This window comes from Megalops cyprinoides, chromosome 6, assembly GCF_013368585.1.
Source record: "Megalops cyprinoides isolate fMegCyp1 chromosome 6, fMegCyp1.pri, whole genome shotgun sequence".
NCBI lineage: Eukaryota > Metazoa > Chordata > Actinopteri > Elopiformes > Megalopidae > Megalops > Megalops cyprinoides.
The window spans coordinates 30382203-30403565 of record NC_050588.1 but is presented as its reverse complement, the minus strand read 5'-3'; the positions used below and the strand labels follow the sequence as shown (position 1 = coordinate 30403565).

The 21363-nt window shown below is 38.0% G+C and overlaps 3 protein-coding genes across 4 annotated transcripts; 1 reads left to right on the top strand and 2 right to left on the bottom strand.

Moving 5' to 3' along the window:
• Positions 1-347: 347 nt before the first annotated feature.
• Positions 348-7872, bottom strand: LOC118779452 (deoxyribonuclease gamma-like). Its single transcript, XM_036531574.1, has 9 exons — positions 7756-7872; positions 5254-5376; positions 4964-5052; positions 4450-4536; positions 4087-4199; positions 2014-2126; positions 1419-1576; positions 939-1035; positions 348-713 (listed from the first exon to the last, which is right to left on the bottom strand). The coding sequence occupies exons 2-9, from the start codon at positions 5332-5334 to the stop codon at positions 597-599; spliced, it is 855 nt and encodes a 284-aa protein (XP_036387467.1). The 5' UTR covers positions 5335-5376; positions 7756-7872; the 3' UTR covers positions 348-596.
• Positions 7873-9996: 2124 nt separating this feature from the next.
• On the top strand, positions 9997-18380 carry LOC118779552 (deoxyribonuclease-1-like). 2 transcript variants are annotated; one of them, XM_036531716.1, is made up of 10 exons: positions 9997-10026; positions 11899-11984; positions 12175-12263; positions 12606-12692; positions 13590-13702; positions 16090-16202; positions 16922-17079; positions 17456-17552; positions 17649-17715; positions 17954-18380. In XM_036531716.1, exons 2-10 carry the CDS (start codon positions 11904-11906, stop codon positions 18106-18108), a joined length of 960 nt encoding a protein of 319 aa, XP_036387609.1. In that variant the 5' UTR covers positions 9997-10026; positions 11899-11903; the 3' UTR covers positions 18109-18380. The 2 variants fall into 2 exon arrangements, with proteins under 2 accessions (XP_036387609.1, XP_036387610.1); XM_036531717.1 differs by having other exon boundaries at positions 10001-10026; positions 11902-11984.
• Positions 18241-21335, bottom strand: tma7 (translation machinery associated 7 homolog). Its single transcript, XM_036531718.1, has 4 exons — positions 21239-21335; positions 19489-19544; positions 19019-19106; positions 18241-18450 (listed from the first exon to the last, which is right to left on the bottom strand). Exons 1-4 carry the CDS (start codon positions 21252-21254, stop codon positions 18416-18418), a joined length of 195 nt encoding a protein of 64 aa, XP_036387611.1. The 5' UTR covers positions 21255-21335; the 3' UTR covers positions 18241-18415.
• Between the last annotated feature and the right edge of the window lie 28 nt (positions 21336-21363).

The window sequence follows — 21363 nt, the reverse complement described above, 5'->3', positions numbered from 1 at the left end:
GCTCCACATCTTTTGCAAAATTGGCATACTTAATTCAAAATACTCCACTTGTAGAAAGGCTGGATGCAGTACATAATTTTTGTTTTAAATATTTTCCAAAAGAGTTCCCCTTCTCCTTTCTCCTTCTCATTGCAATATAGAATACAGAAACATTTAGTGGTCTGCATGTCACAGTAGAAGGGGCTATGCTTTGTTTTTTTTTTTTACATTTTGAATATAACTTCAAAGCATATGACATCAGATGAAGCAGTGTGTAAGCAAAAGTGTCCATTTAGTGACAGAAATGGATGGTAAAAATATAAATGACTTTTATAAAATCATTTTTATTGTGGAATCACAAAGCAGGGGTATGTTTGTTTTCTGACACTATGGTCAGTACTGGCCCATTAACACATGAAGCATGAAGTAGACTACTGTAAAGAAAAATAAAACACTTCCAAATAACACAACCCTGACATGTCTACAGTTTTGGAAATTAATATATTTTTTGAAATGCATAATATTGTTTCCTGTTCAGTCTTAAAAATACAATATGTGAAAATTTCCTTCCTTTCCATCATTCACAAAATTATCATCCCTTCATTCCTAAGTATGTTCTATCTCTTGGTCTTTTTCACAGCTCTGGGAGTGACTGCAGACTTCGCTTTTCTTCTCTTCGTCTTGGTCGCTCTTAGCTCCACTTCCACAGGATAGTGGTCACTTATCTTTAGAGCCTAGATACACACAGAGGTTAACAGGATGCTGTATTAAAATAACCAATATTTAGAATAGTAGAGGTCTTGTGTGAAGGGGAAAAAACACAGTATCTCTCTGAATTTCATCCTTCACATTCACTTTGCATTCATCTGATTAATGAGTCAGTGATTCACTCAGTCAGTTCAGTTTTACAAATAGCTGGAATGAAGTACCTTGTGACAAACAGATAAAAGTTAACTCACCATCTCCTCTGTTAGGCCAAAGGCTTTGTGGAAATCAAATGGTTGAGCTGAGTTGGGCACTATGGCTTCCAGCATGTCGTCCCCATAAACAACAATCCTAGTAGCATGACACATGAACAATCAAACCAAATGTGCACAAGACATCATTGTTCACATTATCTGATTTATTTCATGTAGGATACAGTTACAATTTGATTCAAGAACACATTGTTGACAACAAAATAATAAAAAATTTCAGATAGAAATTATTATTATTGTCACAATTATAATAACTTTTATTCATAATTATAAATTATAGTATAATTACATAATGTTCAACAGTATCCTGTAATATAAGCTCAAACAGTAATTTGAACAAATTATGTCATAGCTATATATTTAAATAACATCTAGATAAAACAAAGACAAAATTGACTTGATAAGAGTGAGCCAATATTTCTTTGCTGTAAAACTGTACTGATCCTGGTGTGCATTGGATACCTGTCATAGGTGTGGTCATTTGTTGTGTTTGCAGTGGTGTCCACATCATCCCCAATCAGCCAGTGGAAGTTCTTGTCACTGCGGATTCTAATCTTCTTCATCTTCTTCCGGGACACGTAAGCACCGTCTGCGTTAAAGTCTCCAAGGATCATGATGTCCTGCCAGAGGCACCAACAATTGACCACAACACCTATTTACTTCTTGTTCCAGCACTTAAGGTGACTTACAATAATTTCATTTGAAAATCTTCTAAAAACAATAGTATGACTCCTGATGTGCATATCATTTCTTTAGATTCATTAATATTTACATGTAAATATGTTTATACATCTTAGGTATAGATTTAAACCTCACCCATCGCAACAGTCTGCAAATAACTGCACATCTCTCACACACATGGAATACTACTGTTGGGTATAGACTGCAGCCTCTGGATACAGTATGCAACATTAAAGAAGTTGCATAAAGGATATGAAGCAAAGAATAGTGTGTGGTATACTGTAGGTTTCTCAAGCTCCTTGAGGATCGTTCATTGTAACCCTCTCACTGCAGGCTGTGAGATGGAGAGGTGTTGTGAGGCCTGGGTTACACCTACATCAGTCTTCCACTTTTCCCTTACAGCCTCAAAGACATCATAGAGCTCATCCAGCTCCTTCTCTGAGTCCTCAGGCTTGGTGTGCACTGGGATCAGCACCAGGTCCTTCAGCGCTGTAAATGACACACATGCAGTTTACAACACAAGTGGTTCATACTGACCAGAAGGGGGCGCACATATCCCTACTAACACATGGCACAGTATGATAGTGGTTCAAGGGGAAATTCAAGACATTACTCAAAAGCAGAGGCTCATATAAAGCTCAGTTCAGGATTTAATTACCTCACATTTAGTGTCACAAATTTGACAAATATATCAGAAAGATCAGAATCAGAAAGACAATGTTTTAGATCTCTCCCTGGTTCAACACTGCTGATTTAAATGATCAGTTTGTTATTAAGCAGCTTCAGGAGTTCATAACGAGTTGATCATTTGAATCAGCTGTGTTGGAGCAGGGAGAGATCTAAAACATGCAGGACAAGGGGTACTCCAGGAGAGGTGTGAGAAACGCTGTATTAGATGACTTGAGTTGCCTCAAACAAATTAAGTTACAATTTTACTTAGACTTGGAGCTTGGGACTCTAAAATTTGACTGGGGATTACAGCCTGACTCAAACACGTCACTATTTCTTTTTCGCTTATTGTACTATCTGCAGACAGATCAAAAACCCTCGTGCTCTTGCCACAAGCTCAGTTCCACATTTTCTGCTTCCAGACTGCATTTGTGGCTGGGCTCTCTGTGAAAGAGAACTTTCATTTGTCCACCAAAACTGTTTGTGAATTGTTTAATTGTTAATGTTCTATGTCTGTAACGATTCTTGTCTTTTGATCTTCAGCTTCATCATAACTCAGCTCATTTCAGTCAATCACATCCAATTGAATAAATTTTTTCATGGTTAATTTTTAATTGTAACTCTTTGTGTGTCAAACCAGCCATTTGTTAATGAGCCGCACCTGCCTAATTGAAGACCTATTAAATACGGGTGTGTACTGTATAGCAAGCAGAGCAGGCTGTCTGAGTTAGATTTTGGCTATGTGTTTAGGCTGGTTCTTTTGTTTGATTAAAATTTCTTATTGTTTGATGTTAATTAATTTAAAATTGTTTGTTTTTGTAACTTTAACTGTGAAAAGCATCAGCCAGCTTCTCTACACCCTTTTGTATTTTCTTTTGTAAAGCTCATTTGTTGCTTTTTGCTTTGGTTCTACAGGACACGCTACAGCTTTACAAAAAAATCACCTTTTTTGCCAATTGTTATTGACAAGTTCCTTCTCAGTGGTGTTTTCCAGTTCCCCATTTCTCATGAAATCCACCTCAACCCAACCCAATCCAATTAGTGAAAAAAATCAAGACTGTTCAGTATACATTAAGCAGCTCATAATGCACTCTAAAGACCAGATGCTATTGCTTGATGGACCTGACACACAACATAATCAAAGGTGTTCAGCTGATGTGTGATTTCAGTGAGTGCATACCAAATTCCATCAAGATTCATGAAACTTGAAGCATGAGTACAAATAAAGATCATTCTACAACGTCAAGCAGTGTCTACAACGAATTACATCAAAGATCCAAAGGGGTTACTGGACATGAAAGAAATTGGGCTAGTAGAAACTTCAATAGTATTGGTGCTTGTCTCAAGAGCAGGCTGAGCCCTTTGAACCATGTTCAGGACTTCTTTCTGCTGGGGACAGGGTGGGCAGTTAGTCAGGGTTTCTGGTATTGTTTTCAGGCACCCTGTTATTAATCGGATGCCCGTGAGTTGGTCAGACGCCATCAATGGAAGGCACCTATCCTCCAAGTGGTTTCTACTTCACTGTGGTGCACTGTGGGTCTTGTAGTGTGCAACATCATGTATGAATGTATCAAAGGATTGCGTTCATCTTTCTCCAGCACTTGCGCTATACTCAGAGGTTGCATGGTGAAACTAGCCTAATGTGCAATTGCTAATTCCAAAAAATACAGAGAAAACATACAACTCTCTGATTCAAATGTATTACAATCACCCTGAATAAAATAAAATGAAAAAAAAAAAAATTTATATATTTTTTTTTCCCAGAAAGGCAGTGTCTCACCTGTGTTCACACAGGTAAAGCGCAGTATGTAGGGCTCCCTGGCGAAGGCATCTTCGTCCCCCGCCTGGTTGTCCTCGTACTGATAGGTGTCTTTCAGCTTCACCAGGTCCTCTCTTTCAGATACACACAGAGGGCATGCTCACCAAACACCACTCATCTGCCATTGCATGTAAGTAATGTAGCAAATCGTTTCACAGCAACATGATTTAGCTTGTTAGCTTGTTTCCAAACCCTGACCACATACAAAAATTCCTAAGGAACAAACATTGACTATAAAACAGGTCACTAAGAGGATAATCTACCACCATTTCTGTGGGACACACAGTTTTGTTAGCTTGGCCAAAGCGTGAATAACATGAGTACCGGTAGAGGAACATAAACTGTTCCTTGTAGGAATTGCGTCCCAGCCTGGAGCTAATCTGCATGGTGTAGGGATTCTTAGGATTAGCCCTGAAAAAAATAAGGAAATTTTTCAGAAACTACACTATTGATGGGACAAAAAGTTGTAAGTCAGGGTTAAAGTAAGATTTAAAAGATTGGACAACCTCATTGATAAATCCACCTAAATTTCATTCAAAGGTGATAGTGTATCCTTCCTGCAAATCCCACCCAAGACCCTAATGATCACACCCACAACCTCTTGTGTACACATGGTCACCACTCATTTTTGTACAATTGGTAATAACATAGCATATAAATTATTCAAAGTATATGACTGTATGACAGAGGTCTAGTCTTGTCTTTGTGGGACATTTTTTGTTCATCTTTATAACAGAGCTCAAAATGCATTACAAGGAAGATTGGTTTAAGATCTCCTTTTCATTCAAAGATCAAATCATCTCTGTGACAGCAGTTGAGGACGGATAATGTCCCTTACTTATTCAGCTCCTTCAGAAATGTGGTCATGGCCTTTCCTTTGATGTCAACCACCTCAAGGATCAGGATTATACCATATCGAGACACAATCTGGGAGATAAAAGAGGGGACAAGAGTGTGCAACTTTGTCATAATATAATAGTCCATTGGAGGCCAGTCTGTCCTGTGTGTCTGCATTTGATCATTTTCAAATTGATGTTTCTAATTCATCCATCATGCTTTTAACTGAAAATCGTTAAATGCACATGTGCATTTTCATCCTTGACAGTCTGCTGTAAGAATAATCATCACCTTGATGAGAGAGGAGAGAACATCTTTGTCCGACACTTTATGTGGTCCGAACTTCTGGACGTTAAAAGATGCTACTTTCATGACTCCTGTCCAGAAGGGAGAGAATCCCAATCAAACAAGCTCCTGGGAATGAAGAACAAAATGGAAATCAACAGTTTTCACATTCCAAATTATGCAAATTATGCAGGTTTTGGTTTTAGTTTAGCTCTTGTCTGTATATGAACAGAATGGTAACACATCCAAAATCCTCCTTAGGCAGGTACTGGATAAAGTCACAAACGAACCAAATAGCAGAACGATGTCTGCACACTGTTGTGCTCCCAATGCAGCTGATTTGGTAGTACCAGACTTATGGTGCTTACAAATCACCTGCATTGGGAGCATAGCAGTATGTGGACACTATCTGAATAGTTCTAGTCTGTGCAGATTCTGTGAATGGTTAACTGAGTTAAGTTAGCTGTTAACTCTCTAACTGTTCTTCCCTGTGGTCTACATTGTTTGAGACGTTTTCCGACAAATAGCAATATTTTTCAGTTTAGTTTCAGCAATGTTTTTGTGAACTGCCCTTGGCCGCAGCAGGATAAAAGGATAGGGTAAAATTTTAGTTAAACATGGTATTTTACATTCTACTGGCTCCATGCCAAAATGACTCCATGCCAAATTCTAGATTCCCTGTCCTGTACCATTCCAAGGCAGTGGTGCGTAAGATTGCAACACTCACAGCACAGAGCCTTTAACTTTAAGGCCAGTATCCCACCTTAGTCTTACCTTAGCGTAAAAGTGACAGCAAGAGTTTTTTGGACTGGTCACAGCATAACGGTGTACATTTGAGGGATGAAGCATCATTATGGTGGTTATGCTGACGCTCATTGTGCTGTTTGAAGTTTGAAGGTGTATCTTATTAGTTGCCCTATACACTGTAGTTGTACAAATCAGATAGTACTGTGTCCTCAAACAGACTTTGCTTTCAGCTGAGAACTACTGTCTCATTGTGGAACTGTACACATCCTGTCCCTGTACTGTCGCTATACTTATTGTATGCACTTTTGTACGTCGCTTTGGATGAAAGCGTCTGCTAAACAAATAAATGTAAATGTAAGTTATGGAAATGCAAAAACTTATTTCTTATCTCTGGAAAATTAAAGGTGGCTGAGGTTCCGATCCTTTTTAGTTGAGCTGTTTGTGGAATGGCCCACATAGTTTGTGTTTAACCATCTTTAAGGTATTATTTACATTGGTTTGCATAGTAAAGTGGCCATCTTGGAATATTTGTTTTTCTCACAAGCTAGTGTGTAACAGCCCCAGTTTCTTCATCAGACATGGAGTCATTCATTTATCCTGTTTTGAAGCAGTGATTGTTATTTTCAATGTGGATATGATGGAGTTATCAAAAATGTTTTAGCTCTCTTTAGATGGTGATCTTTAGACTATATTAGTGGAAACATTAGTGACAATGTTAAGTGCAAACCGTTTCATAACAAAGCAATTCCACCTGTCTGTATGGGAAGCTGAATGCAAACACAGCTAGAGGGCAGAGTACAATACTCACGTGCTAACTGGAAAACAGGATGTGAAAGCTAATTCTTTTCATTTTCATTTCGTTTTGTTATCAGGAACAGGACCATATATATTTCTGCAGCTTGGACAACTTACTCTTCAATCAACAATCATTAACTTAGTCATGAAGCAAAGGTAACACCCATGGTTTGATTAATCCTATGCTCTCAAGCCATGTGCTTCCTGGAGACGATCACAGCAGTAAACTGATGCTTATCATAGAAACAGCTCACTCCAGGACATGAATGTCTGAAAAGCAATTTGCTTGCTCTTTATTTCTGCAAACACCATTCTTTTATTCATTAACTCAACATTACTGAGATATTTGAAAACACGCATCAATAAATACATTTCAACAGTGAGCGGGGAAGACAGTATAAGAAAAGACAAAGGTGGGTATGAAAAAAAAAAATTAAAACGCACAACACTCAGCGAGTTTGACCACAGACGCTCAACTCAGACAGAGCAGAAACCAAGAGATGCATCCTTCTCACGACAGTCTGTGGGGTTCGGTTTCTGTGGTTCCTCATTTGCAGAGCAGATGTTGCACGGCATGTTAAGAGCTGCCATAAAGCTGAAAACATAACCCCCCCTCCCCATCCAGCCACCCCGCCAAATGAAACACAAAGGCTGTATTTCCCACCTGAGTCTAATCTGCTTTCCCTGTGTGCAAAACTGTCGCTTGACAGGTATCACCTCAACCTTGAATACACGCAGGAACACCATCAAGCTGAAAGGCCTTATTAAAAAGTATTTTCCCCACTGAAATTTCACCTGTGTGTTGGGATCAAACACTTCCGATTATGCGCAACAGTGTTGTTGTTGCACATTAAGTACCATGAAAATGGAAACCTTTATTAAGCTAAAACAAAACTTACTGCAGTAACATCAGTCAACTACAATAATGGCACAACTCTTTTTGCATTTTAAAAGGGAAGTCCTTACCGTTATTTGATGACTCTGGAGGCAAAAGGTGTGGTAGTCCCAACGGCAAACACCAGAGAATGTGTCTGACACACCTGTCTGACGTCTGTGCACTGCAGCTAAATAGAAAGATATAAAAGACACAACCCCCTCTTGTTAGACTACTCTCTACTCTCCACTCCCTACTGTACTCTCTCTCTCTCTCTCTCTCTCTCTCTCTCTCCCTCTCACTCTCTCACTCAGTCTCCTGCTCGCCTGTCTGCTGCTGACACTTACTTTTTTTCTACTACACGCTTGTTTTGACATCATTGCGTCTCACTAACCTCAACCTGTAGTGTAATTGGTAGGAGGCTCATAGGCAACTCTCAGTTGTGTGTTAGCTCAGTAAGTGTTGCGCTCAGCGATAAAAGTAGAATTATACATTCTTTACCATGCTTTTGCATGTTAGATTTTCAAGGGAATGTTCACTATTGACATAATGTATATTTTCTTCACAAGTTAATGGCTTCTATTCCTTTTCCTACAGCCTAGTGAAGTGTGGGTCCTTTCTCTGTCTAAACTTTCAAGTTTACATCACAGGGTACTTTCTTGTGTATCAGGACACACTTGTGTTGCTGGTTACAGTTCACCACAGACAGGCAGGCACAGGCTCAGTGCATCTCTGGCTAAGGCAATTATTCAAAATATATCTTTGCCAGCCAGTTAATTAGCAGATAATGGTATAGTTCTCTACTGATACTCAGAACAAACAACAAGGCAATTTCTTGTTTATCAGGACACATGTGTGTTTCTGGTAACAGTTCACCACAGACAGGCAGGCACAGGCTCAGTGCATCTCTGGCTAAGGCAATTATTCAAAATATATCTTTGCCAGCCAGTTAATTAGCAGATAATGGTATAGTTCTCTACTGATACTCAGAACAAACAACAAGGCAATTTCTTGTTTATCAGGACACACTTGTGTTGCTGGTAACAGTTCACCACAGACAGGCAGGCACAGGCTCAGTGCATCTCTGGCTAAGGCAATTATTCAAAATATATCTTTGCCAGCCAGTTAATTAGCAGATAATGGTATAGTTCTCTACTGATACTCAGAACAAACAACAAGGCAATTTCATGTGTGCCAGGACACACGTTTGTTTCTGTACACCACAGACAGGCAGACACAGGCTCAGGCAGTTATTCAAATGCATCTTTGCCCTCCACCCTCTTGGGCTCAGATAGTTCCCCTCCCTCTGTGAGGCCAATGTAGTTTTGCACCAACATTCCTAATGAAAAAAAATTAACAAGTAACATTTAAGTAGGAAGTTATAAAAAATGACATTTTTGGAATGACAAACATCTTTTACACTGGTAAGAAATCCCACTTAATTTGAAAACTTACACATTAGATCATTACAGTGCATATATTCTGAGCAACATTTTCTATTGTGCTGTTATTTTTCTTGTGCTTTTACAGCATATTATACTATTTTCTTTGCTTCTCATTTTCATATTGTGGCAGCTGAATCAATTTGATGAACATGTGATAGTTGGGAAATGAAATGCAGAAGAATCAAATTGTGTGTCAGGTGCCTCAAACATTTGAGGAATGATTACATTATTAAATTACATTATCGTCATTTAGCAGATGCTCTTATCCAGAGTGACTTACATATAATAGAATCGTACTCAAATGTGAACTATACTCACAGCAATAAAATTTAACCTTATATGCATATGTATGCAACCTTCAAACCATATTTTATATGAGAGAATGTATATAGCCTATATACTGTATATAGAAAGTTAGCTTGTGGTAGTGCTTGAATAGTGTTACGCTCACACTCACTGGTCTGGGAGTGTTGTTAACTCTTTTAACTTGAATGGATACACTTCAGTTCTCTTGTACTGGAAGTTCCTCTGGATCTGCTAAATGAATGTATTGTAATATATACATACACCCACACACACATACACACACACACACACACACACAGAGTTACCCTTCTACGTTTGAGACACAGTGTCACCTGTCAGGCTAAAGATGTGGGAATGATGGATTGGCCCTCCCACTAAATTTCGACACTACACTGGAATTTCACAGCAAAAAACAGAGGAGTTGTTTTTGTATGTCCTGCAAGGGCTGTGGCCTGCCGGAGGCGTGGTCACATTGAGGAGAGGATAATGTCGCTTTTGTGCTCAACCAATCAGGTGCTAGGTGCTCCACTTAAGAAAGTGTTGTTCAATGCATGGTCTGGTGAGCACCGTGTCACAAACCAAGTAGACTGTGTTCGGCTCCACATCATACTGGTAAGTGAAGTCTTGCATGAGAGTGAGCTCTTGTTCCTTTCTTTATTCCCAGCTCTTTCTTTTATGCTGGACTATTTTAACATAAATTCTTTATGTTTTAAACAATCAGTTTTGCTTTAACTGTCTTTTCTTTAGTAAAGTAAAGATGGGAGCTGTGCATCTGTCAGATTGTGGAGTATATGTGTATGTATAGAGCTGTATTTTGATTTTCAAAAATCAGAATGTGCATTTAATGATCAACTTAGCCAGCAAATGTTGAACAATCCACCTTATGTAATTTCCTTTGGGGCCCCTTCACCTTATCTATTCAATGCAAAGGGATTACTCTGAAAGCCTGCCTCAACTTGTGAACTTTGATGTTTTTTTTTTTTCCTCAGAAAAGACTTCACAGTATCTCTGTTTATGTTTCCATCATGCTAATATTTTGTTTTTCTTCTGTACTTCCTGATAGCATCAAAAAACCCAAGTTATGTATTTTTTTTCACATAAACATCAGAACATAGCTCCGGGGAATCAGTCTGCATTGTGTCTGAGTGTTCACTGTTCACTATTTGAGTGAATGCTACGCTGTTACTAACTTCATGCACTGAGAAAAGTTAAAGGAACAGTGCAGCAGTCACACACAGCTTGCCTTTGGTCTGTGGGCATCCTTCTTTTGGCTGTTGATTTCTACAAGATGTGGAATTCCACAGGTGGATCCAATTACACAGTTTCATTTGAGACCCTCAAATGGGGCCCTAAGAGGCTTTTCTTTGAAATGTTGTTAAGTTTTAGGACGGAGTTTTAATTTAGTACCATCCCCAATGACTCTAAATTTAGTCCAGTTTTAAGTATTTTTTTCCTCATTTCAGCATGGAATCCTTTCTTTCACCGCAGTCTTTTACAGCTCACAGATCAGGAATATTACATGAGGATAGTGAGATGCCAGTGGGAGTTAACAGTCAAACATTGTGAAGATACTTTCATCAAGGAGAAATTGTACTATTACACTATTAATACTTTTGGGGAAAAAAAAAACGTGCCTATTACGATAGACAGCACAAACCTACCACAACGATTGTATTAGCAGTTACACTAACTTAAACAGACTGGGATGTCCACTAGCCACTTGGCCAATCAGAAACCTCATGCTTGTTGTAACTTACTACCCTGTGATAGCTCTTTGACTCTACCTTGTTAGGAAACATCTATCAGCAAGGAGTTGTTTTTCAGGCTTTCAAAAGTCATGAAGGAATTATCAGCCATTAGAGTAATTAAGGATTGTAGGATTCAGAGACCAGAGTGAACATGATAACGCCCCTCGGAAATCCACAGCAGCAATCAAGGGCAGATCTTTTGCCTGTACCAAGCCAGTTTGTCCTGTTTCACCCTTTCATCCTAACTACCCTGTACTATCCTACTGTTGCCTGCTCTACTTATCCTCTGAACTCTCAAGGTGCAATTGACTTTTATTTGGAAGCATGTAGCGTTTCCTGTTTTCCCCAAATGGAAAGAATTTAAAGAAATGGCAACAAGCCAGCGCTAGTTTGCATTCCTCTTATGACAATACTGTTGGACTACCACATGGTGGATTTGGGAAGATTCGTTCAGTTAAAACCAATTATGAGAAAATTAACAATGGGTTAAATAAATAATTAACCTCATTATTAAATGTGGATCATTCATATCTGTGTAGTTGATTATTTCTGGAAAATATTTAGATTGAATCTGATCCCTTGAAAGTCTAATTACATTGATTTAATTCCATAACAAGTACTGTATTTAATCAGTCATTACTTGTATGACCTTTGCTCTTGTTTAAATGAGATGAATGGCGATTAATCAACAAGTAGCAATTTATACAATTATATTCAAATATCATTTGCCTTTCAGCAGTCATGAAGATTGCATCTTTTAATGTGCAGAGATTTGGGCAGAATAAAATTTCAGACCCAGCTGTCCTGGCTACTCTGGTCAAGGTAAAATGAATATATTCCAATTTATCTTATTTTTGTAACTTGTATCAGCAATTGCCTTAATTGGGTCCCAGTTAATTACCTGTGTTTAAATTCAGCTTCTTCAAGATGGATTTAAAATGTATTACCATATGACAGTATTTCTAGTAACATATACACAATTAGGACCTTTAATGTTCTACCTTCTCCCCAGATTGTGTCACGTTATGACATCATTGTGATTCTGGAGGTGGTGGATATAAGTGGGATTTCGGTCAACAGCTTCTTGAAGGAGCTTAACAGGCAAGTGAATCAGTTGAGCTTGGGGTTGCTGTTTCATCCTGAAGTACCATTATCAATTTGTTTTAAAATTAATAAGGTTGGTCCACCGTGTATTTGGGTGGTTTTTGTTTGTATGATTTTATTTTGGTTTTTGATGGTTTTGATGGTTTTTTATGACGACGTGTGTTCTATCAGTCAACTAATCAATCAATAGTTGTTGTGGTTGTTTTGGTTGTTTTGGTTCTTGGCTGACACACCAAAAGAAATAACAACCTAGAACATAATGAGCATTAACCTGCCATGTAAATAAAGGGAAACATTCTATGCCCGAAGGAGATGGGAACATTGAACTTGTCTTAACAGGGTGAATAAGAAACATCACTACACACTGAAAATCAGCACCCGATTGGGAAGATCCAGATACAAGGAGCAGTTCATGTTTCTTTACAGGTAAAGCTGAATTGAGTGATGGCCTGTTACTCTTCTCTACTAAGAGTAGGTAACTTTGGCATCAGAGATTCTTCTAATATTGGTTGTCTCTAAACTCTTCATTACATTGGATTTGGATGAAATTAGTTAATTAAATAGTCCAGTTGATTTGACTATGAGGCCAAATGAATGAAGGCAGTTGTGTAATTGATTCTCTTGTCAATGTTGAGAGACATACAAAAACTGCTGGATTGTGACATTTCAGGACTGAGGTTTCCTACCCCTGCTATAAATTGATGTTATCATAAAATAACCATAGCTCTTAAGTTCTCCCCAGTTCCTGCTCTCACAGTGTGTAAAATGATCATTTTTAAGAAGGTTTTTTTTAGTTCACTATACCTGAAATATCTCTATTATGTAGTTTCTGTGTTTGTTTTGAAAGGATATTATATGCAGTATTACATTTTTGTTAATTGCCTGCATTAATAAGAGTTACAATTTCCTCTTGTATTATGCTGTTAGCTTGTGGTTTATTGTTCCTTTTTGATCGGTTGAAATGGCGGGAGTGCTCTATATATGTACAACATTCATATTAACAGCTACATACAATTAAATACAATATTGTCTTGAGACAAAAGTGTGGTCAGGCTAATGAAAGTGAAATGTAATATGTTGACAAATTTGTTGTTCAGCCCAAGGATATATTGCAGATATATTTAAAATATAGTGATACAAAGCCGAAATATATTGCAACATACAAAAATGGTAATAATTCACTTATTTTCAATATATTGATTGAGCTAAACATATGTATATTCTATAAACTATATTGTCATTATATTGTTTTTGGATGGGCATATTGATTCTTTTCATATCATCATATATTATCATGTCTGACATATTTACTTTGTATGGAAGGGATGATTTCGTAGATTTGGTGGGTTCCTACCAGTATGAGGACAACCAAAAGGGAGATGAGGATGCATTTGCCAGAGAGCCCTATATTCTGCGCTTCACCTGTCCGAACACAGGTAACACACATTTTGGTCGTAGACTATGTAGATGTGTATGTATAGCTATGTATAATTTCCTACTAAACTATAAAAAAGTATTAAATAGTTTAACGCACTTGTTAGCTCTATGAGCTAGCTTGTACCTTGTCTGGCCAACCATTGAACCTTGGTCATGCAGCGCTTCTAATAAAAGCTGGAGGTACAAGTATGTATCTGCCATACTGCTTATAAGTGTTTCTCACTCTCTAACATGGACACTCAATGACAAATTGTAATCAGAACATCTTGGCACAGAAGGGTGATGCACAAATGCTGATGTGTTTTAAGGGTCTTTTATTTTGCTTATATATGTTTTGTTATTTCTAATCATTATCTGAGGGTGATCTGGAAATCGGTCGGTTCCAACCCATTGAACTACTCCTGTCTCCCACTGCCCCAATTTGCCCTGGAAATTGGTGGACAAAGTGAAGCTCTAACTACAACAAACTCTTGATAAACATGAACTAGTCAAGTAGTTAGTGCTTCATGATCTGACACCTTAAACATACCATTGTCATGTGGTAGCATGTCTGCCCAAGGAATGGTAAGTTTAATTAAAATACATACAGTATGTGTAGTTATTTTTGTAGCGCATCCACCCTGACCATTTATGTGCATGCCTCATCATGTTTGCCACAGCTTCAAGTACAAGTTTTTAACATTTTAACAAATGTTTGCATTTTGCCCACTCCTCTCTCACAGAACTGCTGGAAGTTGAACATACAACCTATCTGTTTGAGTAAGAAAACCATACTGTGTATGGGTTTACAACATCATTTCAGATTGAAGTGGGAGATCTAGTGTATTGGTTACAAGATGACATACGCAAGCAAAAATAATGCCAAGCCCTGGCTGGCCCTAACAAATGGGACTCATTGTGTCTTGTATTTTATGGTTTGCTTTAAGATGAGCATTCCATCAACAATTGACTTCGTGTTTGCGTGCCGCTCGCTGCTCTAATTTGTTTTTGTTATACGTAGCTGAGTTACAGTTGACGTGTATTTGTTATTGTAGTGCATACCTCACTGGTGACATGTTTGAAGTGGCAAAAAGCAGTTTCTGTTTGCACACACATTCTCCTATTAAAGGACCCAATGATTTCCTCTGAAAAGTGATTAGCAATTTACTCCATAGTTAAATAACACATTATTTTTCCCAGGAAAAGGATAAAAACATCCAGCCAAACAGGTTTATGTGGGTTTAGTTTCACCTAGAACAACCTGGGTGCCTTAAAGCATTTTGTCGGGTCATGCTTTGCTTATTCTGAATGGCACTGTTAGAATTATCAACATGTTGTAGCCCAATAAAAGAAGTCGTAGAACCACAGCAGTCAATGTGCCCTTTGTAATGGATTCAGTTTGGAGCTTGTTTTTCCAGAAAAGTGAGGCTGAATAGCCTAGTCTTATTTACAGGTTACCTTTTTTAAATTAACAAACATGTCTGCAGGTATTGTGATTGAAAAGACACTGCATCCTTACCAGAATCTATTGCTGCAAATCATATTGTGAGTTTTTCAGAAAGTGTGAATCTGGATTTTTACATATCAAAGTACAGCATGGTGTATTAAACAACACTGGTGTATTAAATGGTTAAGTGTGCTTAGTTTTGCTGGGAGGAAAATAATGTTTGCCTATGAATAATTAATTTGCAGAATGCAGTTGTGCAGTAACGGTTTTGTTTGTTGTGTTTGTGGCAGTCTAACCCTCAGGTATCTGTTGCTATCATTTTGACAGAATGACCACTCAAATGTCCTCGTATTGTCATTCTTGTATTGCCCCAGTTCTGGCAGTCCTATGTTTAAAAACCAGTCAGACCTCTGTCTGTTTCTAGAAACAGTGCAATATCTACATAGCCAATAATACTGACGTGTGGAGTTTGGTAACATACCAAATGGCCAAAATTATGCCTTTATGTCACATTGAATGGGTAGACAGCTCAATGCAATTGTTTATGTTAGGATTAAGGAAAGGTAATGCTGAATCTGCCAAGCTACAGCATAGGTACAAGTGGTGTAAAGTGTAACTAGGTTTCATTTCAGAATACCTGTATTATAATACCTGTATTTACCTGTATTTACAATAACTATTTCTAGAGCATTTGCTCATAACTTTAGTTTGCTTTTTATATTGACTTTCCCAGCACCTGGTCCTTATCCAATTAATAAGCGATGTACTTTACTGATTAGAAATTAGTAGTGTGTACAAAGAGAATAACTTAACCTCCATTTGATCTTTGGGTGTGCATCATGGTATTCTGCAAGTGACCCTATATATCGTGGATTTTACTCCCTATCCATCAAGCTAATATTAATAGATTTCACTAATATTGATCTAACCTGTTGCTGCATAATTGTGTGTTATTCGCAGAGCTGAAGGACCTGGTGCTGATCCCAGTTCACACCAAGCCTGATGATTCAGAGAAGGAGCTGGATGAGCTCTATGATGTCTTCCAGGCAGTGAAAAAGAAGTGGAAAACTGATGTAGGTGTGGCCTCGGTCTCATGGCACTGAGCCAATTAGGCACTTTGGTACACAAGAGATATTGTTCTAAAGTTTATTTTTATTTGGTAAACAGCTGTCATTGGCATATAATTCTGTGTTTAATAAGCCATTATTCACAACACTGAACTTGCATAAGAATGAAAATAAATTGAAAAAAGCTAACTCTTCTCTAGTTCAAGGAAACTGTGACCAGCATTGTTAATTTTTTTATCTGGAAGTCATGTATCTATGAAAACTGATAAGGTAGAAGTGTCTCAGTGTCATTGCCATTCCCTTCTAAAGTCATCCTTTGTTAACACTGATAAAAAATAACGACTTGAGTTAAAACCCTGGCCACAATCTGAAATAAATTTCCATTTGTTCATGTCAGCTGTTTGAGTCAGAGGTGAGGTATAGTAAAGTCTACTAATTAAACCCTACCATCAACAAACTAAAACCTGCACAAAATCTGCCAAATGAATAAATGTAAATGTAAAATCGCAATTTTTTTCTTTAGCACTTTCATAGCACTACAGCCACATTAGGCACTCCATTAATGAAAGTTTTTAATGCATTTAGAAAGTGCTTAACAAATTAAAGTGAATATTTACAGGTAAAAATGGGATTCCACTTTTAGCTATGTTAATGTGAGGATATAAATTGTTCTCTCAGTATTGTCAGGTTGTAGTACTTCAAATAATCAGCCTGTTTTCTTGCAGAACATAATGATCCTGGGTGACTTCAATGCAGATGGTGCCTATGTCTCTAATAAAAAAATGAAAGAGATTCGCATCCGGAGTGACAAGAATTTCCATTGGCTGATTGGAGACGACGTTGACACAACAGCAAATACAGGGAATGACCACACCTACGACAGGTGACTGTAACATGGTTGCAAGCCCTCATTTGGTGAAGATCATTTGTTTAAGACCTTATAAACTGTGTTGCAAATAACCTGTAGCAAGATAAGTGAAGGCCGAAGTTGATCCTACATTTGTTTGAATCTACAACCGATTGAAACAGGACGTTTTTTTTACAGAGAGTTCCATTTATCAGCATACTTAAACGCAGTGAAAAGGAAATTGTGTTTATGCTTTTGGCTAGGGCCAAGTCCATTACTTCAGTATGACTATTTTTCATGACATGGAATGAAAGCACCCCCTAAAGAGTTTACATGAATGTGTACACTAATAACACACATTGAAAGAATTTTCAGGACCTATGGCAAATCAGTATCTTTTGAAAACTTCCAGGATCGTAGTTTATGGGGATGACATGCTTAAAGCTGTGGTGCCAAACTCTGCCCAACCATTCAACTTCCAAAAGGCATTTGGACTGACAGAAGAAAGTGTGAGTTCATCATCTGTGTGTTATTGATTCACCTATATCAAAGCAAGTAAATGTCCAATGTCAGGAAAAGGTATCACAAAATATTTCACTTTGCAGGCTCTCAACGTGAGTGATCATTACCCGGTGGAAGTGGAGCTGAAGACACGCACGGCCAGGGGCCAAAGTAAGTGCAGCCCCAACATTTTTCTTGATTCTGATCATTCTTGATCATTTACTGAGACCTGATACAATGGTCTTTCTGGATTACATACATTTCTGTGAACTTTTTCTACATTTTCAATTATCTGAAATTGCTTATGCAGCTATATAATTTATATGTCCTACTCCACCAAGAAATACCTCTCTGTTGAGCATTAGTGACTGAAACCACCATGTGAATAAAAAAGCTTATATATTTTCAGGTTCTGGAAACCAATACCCTGTTGATGTGAAAAACACTGATGTTGAAGACTTGTTGGAACTAAAAAAAGGCAACTTGCTGTTGGAACGAGAGAAGCTTGATTTGGAGATTAAAATGTTAAAACTGAAGATGGCCAAACTTGAACAAAACAAATAAAATTAATCATACGGTATTGTATCTTCAGATACAATAAACTTTGTTCCACTCTGAGGTGGTTTGAATCTGAGCTACTGTAACAAAAATGAAAAACATGAAATTTAATGAGAAGAAAGAGAAATTAAGAGAAAATACAGTAGTTACAAAACTTTATTTCAGAGCATCCACTTTACAACAAAAACAAAAATAATTCAAAAAGGTCATTTCTTTTTTGTTAACCCAAAAATGGACCCAAATGTATGTCTGACAGATTAAAACCAAGGTCTCTGACAGATCATGATAGTATTTTGAATTACATCATCTTGACTCATTTCTTTCCAGACTTCTTGATTCCTCCCCCACCTGTAGAGAGCAAATTTGAGAAGGTCATGACCCAAAGTACAAAAGTAGGTTTCGGAATCTGTGCAAAGATCCCCATTTTAAAGGATGTATTTTGGTCAAAGTGATCTTCACAAAGAGGGATGATGGCAAAAAGCACTTTTTAGGTCAGCAAGAAGTTTTAAAAGTCATAATTTGGGCTCAACACTGATTATATTCCATAGGATGTCATAAAGCCACAGACTCCTCCAAGCTCAAGGCTCTGACAATAATGAGAATGATTATGGGCACTAGCAATACTGCCATTCACTATTAATACCTGGTGAAAATGGGCAAAAATTGGATAGACCATAACTGCTCCATCTGAACATTAAAACTTTATATCCTGGAAATTTGCACAAAAATACAAACACTGAAATACACTACTGCCACCTAGTGGCACACTACTACCTACAGTAAGTGTGCTTCAGCAAGGTATATTCTACTGTCATTTACTCCCTGATCTCCCTTGCATTATTCAAATACAGAAGAATCCAGTCTTTTGAATTATGAAATAAATCCCACTGGATGTGAAAGAAAAAAAACCTCTTACTCAGTGGCCCTTTCCCAGCAGCCTTCGCTTTCAATGCATCCAGCTGTTTCTGCTCTTCCTTCTGTTTCTGTTTGAAGGCCATGTCGTCCTGCAGCGGACACAATACAACAATATCAGCTTCTGGGAGCAAGCATGAATGGAGCTGGAAAAAAATCTGTGCAGGCAGGACTGTTCTGTCACGCTTAAACATACTTGCATGATCTGTGCAGCCATTACTTTTCTAATATGCTTTGCAACACTCACCAAAAATAAGGTGTTTAATGTAATCATAGGTTACAGTTGCCTCCCTAGTCTTTAACCTGAGGGTAGCAGCAATTCCTCATGTATGGCTAAATCTTGCAACATACAAATTGTAGAATATATTTATTAACACAAATGAGTGCCTTCCAGTGTGTGATAAAGTCCTATAACAGGTAATACAGCATTACAGAAGGTTGCACAAAATAAATTAATGAAATGAAGGAACCTACATCATCCATATCCTTTGCCTGCTTCTTGGGCTGTTTTAGGGGTTTCTTCTTACCACCTGAAGGATAAAAGAATCAACCTTGATAAAACAGTGCACAGGGCATGACATGCAACCTATTAGCACTATACATAGCTATTCTTATTTGTACCCGATTAAACAAAAACATAAACTGGTAGTTGCCACTGGTACAGCCATCAATGACACCCAGCACCTGTGTGTATGTTCCGCTGTTTTACATCAGCTTGTCTTTTCAGACAATTCAGTCCCTCCAAGATACTGATGCATGAATAACTAGACATTAGTAAGTGTACTGTTATACATTTCTAAACATATTCTGATAACAATGCTGTTAGTAACAAAGGCCTACTATTTCATCTGCATTGCTTGCCATAGCAGGTCCTTTCTAGGCCAGACAGCTCCATGACATTGCTAAGCTTGTTAAGATATAACAGTAAAGTGACAGCAGGTCATTGTAGAACGAAGAAGGTGCGTTGATATCTGAGGCCGTCTTTTAATGTGTGCGTGGAAACGCACATTATTGTACCAAATAACAATTGTTGTTAACATGCTGAATGAGCCGAAATTTGTCATTTTGAATACTGGAGGAACTAACTGTAAGAAGCGGGAGTACTGACTGTAATAATCACACAGCCGTAAACTTTAGATAACGCTATGCATTGCGCTGTGGTAATGCAGACATCTAACCATATGAACAATCTGAAGGATTTTAAAAAATCGATAGGCCGTTTGAGAAATATCCATAACAAGAAGCGCTCTGTTATGTTTGATATCAGATTAACGTCACGCGGAGACATGAATAAAGGTAGTCTCAAAATCAGCCATTTTTATATCAAAGTAATACTTTATATCAAGGTACTTGATGTCATGGATGGTTTACTTCAATATTGCAGTATAATTTTCACTGTTCTTTTGATATAGCTAGCTGATGATTGTCAATAATTGATATCAAGGATAATACAATTGATAATGACCATTTTAAAATAGGCACACTAAGATGGTTTTCTAGGAAGACTGCCATCAACACCATCACTGTGATGGCTAGCTAGCTCAACAAACAAAATGTCTGTTGATGTCTAAAGCTGGTACCAACTACCATACCAGAGCAATATATTGAGGAGAAAATGCTGATTTAAAAACCAGAGGATTGGCTAACCTGGTTAACCATGTGGCTATCTATCTATCTTAGCTGTCTGGTTTTAGCTTGCCAGGTGACTAGCAAGCGAACATCACATTGTCGGCAAGCATTTTCGAAGAGCCAGCTAATGGGATGACAGGTGACCCACACATTAAGAGTTGGCGGGACATACAATAATATGCCGCAACATCTGACAGGGACATTGCTTCCAAACATCTAATCCGCCTTGTACTGGGTCACAGCAGCTTATGCCGGAGCTTCTTCTCACACAACAAACGATTATTGCTCACTTGATTAGTTATTTTAGCGTAAACTGCGCTCAGTTATCTGGCTAGGGTAAATAACTAGCTAAACAGGGGTTAGACACGAGACTACACAGCCTACGTTACCTAAAATACTCTTGAATAAATAACCAGCCCCAAGCACCTATCCAGCTCGATGTACCGTTAGCTACCTGCTAAGTTAGCTAAATTGAGGCACTGAAATAAGATAGCTATTCGACATTCTAATATCAAAGACAACGATGTACACACACTTAAAGATGACAAGTTATTTTTCTGTCACAACTTAATAATCTGTTTTAATACTTTCTCACCCTCTCTTCCAGACATTTCGCCAATTTTTTTTTAGCAAATGCGCTGCTTCAGCTCCCAGCTCCGCGCTGCTAGGACCCCGAGTAAATTTTACCGGAAAAAGAATGCCCATTAAATGCCTGAATAA